This window comes from Fukomys damarensis, unplaced genomic scaffold (assembly GCF_012274545.1).
Source record: "Fukomys damarensis isolate Sample0158 unplaced genomic scaffold, DMR_v1.0_HiC HiC_scaffold_21, whole genome shotgun sequence".
NCBI lineage: Eukaryota > Metazoa > Chordata > Mammalia > Rodentia > Bathyergidae > Fukomys > Fukomys damarensis.
In genome coordinates, this window is record NW_022900933.1 from 33,496,971 (window position 1) to 33,504,755 (window position 7,785).

The 7,785-nt window shown below is 53.8% G+C and overlaps 1 protein-coding gene across 2 annotated transcripts in view; it reads right to left on the bottom strand.

Annotated features, from left to right (window-relative positions):
* Positions 1 to 2,927, bottom strand: part of Serpina1 (serpin family A member 1) — a 9,101-nt gene extending 6,174 nt beyond the window's left edge. The window contains exon 1 of one of the 2 annotated variants that reach the window (XM_010609181.3): positions 2,824 to 2,927. In XM_010609181.3, the coding sequence (XP_010607483.1) occupies positions 2,824 to 2,882 (59 nt within the window). In that variant the 5' untranslated portion in view covers positions 2,883 to 2,927. Of the gene's footprint in view, positions 1 to 631; positions 651 to 2,823 lie in introns of those variants that run through there. The other variant, XM_019205256.1, reaches the window with a different exon arrangement.
* Positions 2,928 to 7,785: the final 4,858 nt, after the last annotated feature.

Here is a 7,785-nt window from a genome sequence, read left to right on the forward strand (position 1 = left end):
AGAGGGAGAAGAAGAAGAAAAAGGAGAAGAAGGAGAATAAGCAGAAGAAAGAAGAAGAAGCAGAAGAAAGAAGGAGAAGAAGAAACAGAAGAAGAAGAGGAAAGAAGCAGCAGCAGGAGGAGGGGAGGGGGAGGAGGGGCAGGGAGGAGGAAAGAAAGAAGAAGAAGAAGAAGACTGGTTTCTTTCTACCACCTTTTTTCCTGGGATTTATACATAATACATGTTTGTATTTTTCTTTTACTAGCTGGTGCGGACAGCTGAAAACAGTTATGTGTATTTCCATCACCCTTAGATTTTTCCTTCTTTCTCATCTGGAGTTTGGTACAGCCCTATGGAAATTCCCCATCTTTGCAGGGAGGGAGCTGAGTCACAGCAGGGTGAGGACATGAACCATGCCAAGTAGCCTCAGAGCCAGAGGCTGTGGGCAGTGCCACTGCTACCTACTTGGTTTGAACAGCACCTGAGACTGCACTGTCCCCAGCTGAACCAGTGAGGGCATCAGAGCATCCCCACAGCAACGCAGAGCTGCCTGCCCACAGAGCACCCTCCACTCTGCCTGTGTCCAGGCCATGAACCACTGGTCTGCAGCCCCCTAAGAACCACCTGCTGGAACGGGCCTGGCACTTCCTACCGCTCAGTTTGCAGGCGGAGACAGCTGTATCCTCAGGGTTCAGGCTCCATGAATGGCAGAACTGGGCCTGACCTTGATCTCCAACACCGTCTGTTCTTTCAAACCTCAGCAGCCCAGGACCCTGGCCTATATCCAAGGTGGCCCCCGGCGCCCCTAAGCCTAGAGCAGGGGAGCAGAAAGCAGTGGTGAAGCTCCCACAGGTACGGACACAGGCCACGCTTCTGGTCAAGACACGGGATGGTACGGGAACAGGTCTGGAACCCAGGAAGCAGGGGGTACAGAAGTGAGCCACCCCCTGGTCTCATCTCCCACCATTTCCACCCAGGAGCATAAAATGAATGGCCAAGAGCCATCTGCCTGGGAAAGTGACCCTGGCACAAGGTCCCAAGCTGTTGAGACCCAGCACTGACCCAGTCCACCACTTCTGTCTGGTAGCCTTAGACAAATGACTTCACCTCTCTGGGCCTCACTTCTGGAGAAGGACACCTTCCTGTGTGCACCTGGGGAGGAAAGTCTTTGCCAGAAGAGGCACAGCCCAGCAGGTGACCAGCAGGGGCCGCCAACAGGGGTGGGAGCCCATCCTCAGGATGGGCAGATCTGAGGTTTCTTTCTGGCCAGTCGTTGCATTACCTGGGGCCACAGAAGGGACTCCTGCTCAGCAAGGACCCGCCCCAGAGTCGGGCAAATGACGCCTCCATTCTCCTAGTACTCGTGCATGGCCTGCTGCCTGAGCCTGTGCTAAGTAAACACAGGCATCAGTGTGACTGTCGCTGTCCCTTACTAAGCATCACATGCTGTCTGTGCAGTCTCATCTAAACGTCCCTCACAGTTCACCTCGTGAGGTGGAGACTATCATTAGTCCCATTTCACAGGTGGGAGGACTGAGCCTCAACAGGTTAAACAACTTACTCAAACCCACAGAGCTAGCTGCCTACAGAGCTATGAACTAACCCTTAATGCCAGAAATAGGCAGTTGACCCTTCTCTATGTTCACTCTTGAAGTCAGCAAACCTCAGATGTGGCCTGGCTAAGTGAAGAGAGGCAGCAGACCCTGAGGTTGGGTTGCTGAGTCCAGCTCTCTATTCACTGTGTTACCTTGAGCAAATTACTCAACCTCTCTGAACTTCATTTTCCTGGAGATGGTAGGGTGCCTCCAAACATCCTTATAGAGCTATTGTGCAAACTAAATATGCACTCAGTGTCAAGAATGCCTCTCAGTGCTCAGGAAGAGCCAGTTGTTATTAACAATGCTGGGGATCTGTGCTCGGAGCTGTATGGGAAACTGGCCGCATTCGAGCCCTGTCTCCAAAAACCAGCGATAGAAAAGTCAGCTCTTTCCAACTCTGCAGAGACCAAGGTTGGTTGGGCTGAGGGGAAGAGGGCAAAGGCTATCTTGTTTTGCCCAACTGGGCAGAGAGGTTGAGCAACTACCTGAAGTCACATAGCATCAGAGGGGCCCCAGGGGTGGCCCAGGCTTCCTGCTCCATAGCCCGGGCTGAGACCCAAGGTCAGGGTGTGGGATTTGGAGCAAGGTTTTCACCATTCCGTTCCCAACATCCCCAGCTATAAAATGGTAACCATAGCAAGCACCTCCAAGGGCAGCTGTGAGGCTCAAATAGATGAGCGTGGGCACCGGCGTTGGAGACGGCCCAAATCTGCCTGATGACGACTCAGGGCACCAGCTCGGAGGCCCCAGGACCGAGCCCTTTTAGGGGGCGTCCCACCTCACATGCGCATGCGCAGGGAGCGCACAGAGGTCGCTGCCCAGAGGAGGACCTGAGGTCAGGCTTCGGTGCACCTGGGAGGAGGAGGGTGTGAACTTGGCTTCCTCCCCTCCCTCTCTGGCCCCAATTCCTTCCTCATCTCCGGAAGGGAAAGGTCTGCACCCAGACAGCGAGGAGGTGGAGGCTGACAAGGGCAAGGAAGACCCTGGAAAGCAGGAGCTGGGCACACAGAACTCTGCTCCTGTCACCGCTGTGGCTGTACCTTGGCTCCCCAGTACCACTCTCTCTCCTCCTCTCCTCACCAAGAGGTCTCTGCCAGGCTCCAGGAGCAGGAAAGCACCTTCACGGCCGCGTTACTATGACAGCAGGAGGCGCACCAGCATCCCTCCCTCCAGGACCCAGGCGGTACAGAGATGGAGAGGCCCCAGCGTCCCTCCGCAGGTACAGGCATGGGAAAGGCATACTTACGACTCTGTCCCAAGGCCGCGGTGGAGGTGTAAGCTGAGGAGACAGAGCCCTGTCCTCATCTGTTATTTAAGCAGCGATGCAGAGGGGCGACGGGGCGGCTGCTAGTGAATATTAACCAGGGTTACCTCCTGGTTATTGGGGGAGCAAACACACAGGGCCTAAGTTCACAGCCCGGCTCTGAGCTGCCACCCACGCTGCCTGCCCTGTACTCTTCCCGGCAGCTGCGGCCCTAGTTCCATGACCCAACCTGACTCACCTGCCACGCCACAGCGTCTTGCCCCCAGGCGTGTGGTTGGCCTGAGTCACACAGGCCCTGGGATGGTGCCACGTTGCCGGATCGCTACCCTCACTGGGGAGGCCTCGGTGGCTGCCCTACCGGAAGCAAATCTGTCATTTATTGAACCAGCTGCTTTGAAATGCCAGGTGCTGAGGACTCTCTCCCACCCTGGGAGAGTCACAGTGGGTTATGAGTCCCTGTGACGGGTGGGGAAACCGAGGCCCAGAACAGGGAGACTACTTTTCCAAAAAGCACTCAGCCATATTTAGATAACAAAATCCTCTGGATTTTCCTCTACAGGAAAATGGAGCGAGGTACAACAGGCTGGCACAGGGCACTCTTGGGACAGACTAGAGCCAGAAGAGTAAATCTAAAGAAAGCTGTGCCTCCCCAGGCAAATGGCTTCACCTCTCTGAACCAGGAGGTGTTTCATCAGCATCACAGAGGGTTGGAAATCCCTCGGGAAAGTGCCAGGCACAGTAGCTTCTGTCTTTGGCTCTGTCCAGCCCTCTATCCTGCTTCCACCCAGCTGCTCCAAGCCCCAGCAGGTTCCCTTTCTGGCAGGTCCCAGGCCTCTGAATTCTCCTTGGCAACATGGCTCCACCCGGGGCTGATCCAAGCCTTGGGGGCGCTGCTGCTGCTGCTCGCTGAGTAGTGGGGTGCAGGGTTGGCTAATAGGTCCCTACTTGATTTCAACCCTTTCAAAGCCTCAGACAGACCCGGACACCCTTATACATTGAGCGGCTCCATGCTGAACAGCTGAGGGTGCAGCTCTCTCACTCACCAGGTTGACAGGAGCCTGGCCCTCTGTACCTCTGTGCACATGTCACCCTCTCTGCGCTTCCTTCTTCCCATCTGTACAGTGGAGTCTGTTGGGGCTGGCACCCCATCTTCCCTACTTTCCCAAACTCAGCCTGTTCAGGTGGCCTGGGGGCTGCCCATTGGCCCCTCTGCCTGGGATTCCTGGTGGCCTTGCAAGTAGGTTCATCCCACTTCCTTGGCCAGCTCCTGGGCTGCAGTGCACAGGCCAGCCATGCGCAGCCCAAGCTCCCCACCTGCATGGCTCTACCTGGAGGAAGGGAGCTCTGGCTGGCAATGGCACCAGTTCCAGGAGGGCAAAGGCCTGGAGCAGGAAGGGGCCTTACCTTTTGCCAGGCAGATGCCAGGCTGGCCCTTCCTGGCCCAGGCAATTCTGTGTGCCACCTGCCGTACCTGCTCTGTCCAGGCTGTGTGACCCAGGACATCTCCCACACCGGCCCTGAAGAGCAACTGTCCCCTCACCCACAGTGGAGTAGTCCCACTGATTCAGGACTGCTAAGAGTGACAGTGTCAGCCTCTTGGCATGGATCCTGATGGGCACCGGGACCTTGGTAGGTTTCGTGGGCTTGGTGCAGAGTGAGGAGGACAGAACCTCCCTGAATTGCCCAGTGGAGCACCGAGGCTATGGAGCATCTATGTGTATGGTGTGGCAATGTGTCACAGGCTTGGTGGGGATCCCAAGGGGTGCCTGGCCATTTGAAGGGGAATGAGGGTGGCCTAGAGTGGGAGCTGCTGGGACAAGGGAGGGGCTTGTACCTGGGGGATTTGTACTTTTGGGTCAAGGACTCTATGCTCAGCCCTTGATCCACTGGGAAACCCACCATGGGAAGAAAGGTTAGAATAGGAACAAAGATAGAACCTCCAGGGTAGGGGGTGACCAGGCTGGTCTCCAGGGTACTGACCCACAGGCCCCAGGACACAGTGGGGAAGTCTGGTCTGCTGATTCCTCTGGACTCTCTATTGCATCAGCTGTGCTGGGTCCCTGAGAGGAAATGCATCATGGGATGATCTTAGCTGGAGAACAGGTAAGTGCAGAGGCCTAGAGTCTGCGGCAGGGAATGGGTAGGGATGGGGAGCTCAAGGGGTCCTGAGCCAGCAGATCCAAGACTGAGGACAGAAGGCTGCTGGGGAGAATGACGGTGGATGTTGGGGCAGCTGCCCCGGGGCAGAACTCCTGGGAGAGTGGGGGTACCTGTGTCTCCCTCCAGAATCAGTGGAGGGTGGTGTGGGTCTGGGACTGAAACTAAGAGACTGAGCTAAGCCTCTCCTCCACCACTCCTTCTATGACATCTTAGGCCACTTAACTACCCTGTGCCTCAGTTTCCTCACCTGTGAAGTAGAAATAAGTCATTTTCACCAGGGCAGAGAGGAGCTCAGAAGCACTCCCGGCACATGATGGCCCCGTCCACACAGAAAACGAGTGACCCATGGGGATGAGCACTGAGCTTGGAGAGTTTTTCTAATGCAGCCTGGCATCTGAGCAGGAAATCTGCTGGGGGGCTCCAGGGAGGGAAGCAGCACTGCGCCCAGTGGCTCCTCAGTCCTGAGCTGCCATTTATCCCAAGGGCTATCGCTCTACCTCTTGCAGGTTTGTGCTCCTGCTGCTTCCTGAAGGCACAGGGCCAGGTGTCTTAGCATCTTTCTGAGCATGTGTGCTGGGCAGACGTGGGGTGCCTGAAGCTAGGCAGGGCAGGGGTTCTCTGAGCCTCAGTTTCCCCCTCTGTGAAACAGAGCGGTGTCATTTCCTCACATACTGCTGTGAGGTTTGAACGCAGTGCAGGCACCAGGTTAACAGAGTCTGCTGTGTCAGCAGAGCGGCCACTGCATCCGTCTTCCCTTAGCTCATTTAAAGCTGGATATTCAGATTTGATTTTCTTAAAGAGGAGTTGAGTTAGCATCTTGCTTCTCTTCCTCCTTGCATCTTACAAATCGACCCACTTGAAACATCCTGAGGACTCTTTGTCCTTTGGTGCATAACCCCACCGGGCCACTTCCTGTCTGGGGCCCATTCCTGCTTTGCCCTGAACCACGGCAGCTTCCTGTGTTCACTTCTCACCCTCACTCAGTACAGGAAGCAAGGGAATGACAGTGCAGTGAGAGCAGGAACCAAAGACACATCTGTAGCTTCACCCCCTTCTTCAAATCAGTGAACCTACTGTTTCATTACAACTAACCTTTTGGCATTTTAACTTTGCACTTATGTTGTGGACTAGGGTGGCCATGATGAACTTGCAGCTTTTAAGAGAGTCAACCTGTCCTAGTCAACTATGAACATGATTTCCCTTTTGATGGTCAAATTGTCACCTTTTGGCCAAGAGGAGCCCCTTTGCATGATCTCTTTCTCTGTGCAGTGATTTCCCCCCTCATGTTTCTTTTTTTCTGAAGATGACAAATAATTTACAAGTTTATTTCCATTTTGTGGGTTTGTTTGCTTAAATACAAAGTGAAACCACAAATGGGTACAAGCAAGACATTTTCTCGCACATTGATGTGCTGCCACGGACCGGGCTGGGGAGGGGGAAACTTGCTCAGTAGCACGGGCCTGTCCCTGCCATGTTTCTTGAAGCTCATGTCTCTAGGACATGATCTCCAGGCCCGTCTTCATTTTCTCCTGTGCCACAAAAGGCACTGGTGCTTCCCCTGGGGAAAGAGGAGGGCTTGGTGGTGACAAGAGTCTTTCTGGACCACAGGCCGGATATGCAGGATCCGTCCACTCGTGGGGCCCTTTGGGGCTTGTTATTCCAAATCTTGAAAGAGGAAAGAGGAGGGCTTGGTGGTGACAAGAGTCTTTCTGGACCACAGGCCGGATATGCAGGATCCGTCCACTCGTGGGGCCCTTTGGGGCTTGTTATTCCAAATCTGAGCCCCGTGGGTGGCTCAGACAGCAGACAGCCATGGCCCTTAGAGCTTGCCCAACTCAGACTTTGGCTTGAACACTTTCCGCCAACTCTGTTGACATTGTCATGTTGACTTTGAGTGTTTCTGTTTGCTCAGTGACACTGAGTCTCTCCAAGCTGTCATTTTCCACTACAGATCCCCAAGCTGACTGTAACACAGGACATTGCCTAAGGCATTGCCATCTGTTTTAAACACTTTAAGTGTATTAACTCACCCAATCCCATGCAGGGGGTGACGTTCTTATCACCTATAAACCAAAAAAGTCACAAATGAGGTTAAAGTAGATATTGTTTAATTCGGGCACAGAATAGATCTGCAAGCTCAGTGTAGATACCCTGTGAATTCTCCAGCCAAGTAACCATAAGACCAAGGATTTTCTATGAAAAGAATATAATTTTAGTTGAACAGGACTGACCTAAATTCAGGGGCCAGAAACTGACTCAAACCAGGTGATTATAAGTTTTATCCACTGAAGTGTTCGGGTCCAGTTGGCCAACCTATTATTTCTCAAACTGCAAAACTGTTAATCTGGAAAACTGTTCCTTTTCTTCAGTTGTGCACACGATGTCCTCTCTTTTTGATCATTTTTGGAGATGCTGGGGACCAAACCTGAGGTGCTCTAACCAGCTGCATCCTCAGATTCCCCCTTTTTGAGGCAGGGTCTGGGTAAGTCTCCCAGGTGGGACTTGAACATGCAGTCCTCCTGCCTTTGCCCCATTAAGTACCGCGAGGCTCATCTCATTTTGCTCTTCACGTTGTGACTCCTTAGACCAGCCAGAGGCACGAAGGTCCCGTGTCAGCGCAGTGCTGACAGTGCCCCCTCCCTCCCTGCCACTTCCTCTGTCTGTTGCCTCTGCCGTGCTTTGCTCAATCCTTTATAACACAACCAAAAGATGACAGTTGCCAAGCATGTGGCTGGAGCCAGGTGTCATCCTGAGCATTTTACACGCATGGACTCCCCATGCTCA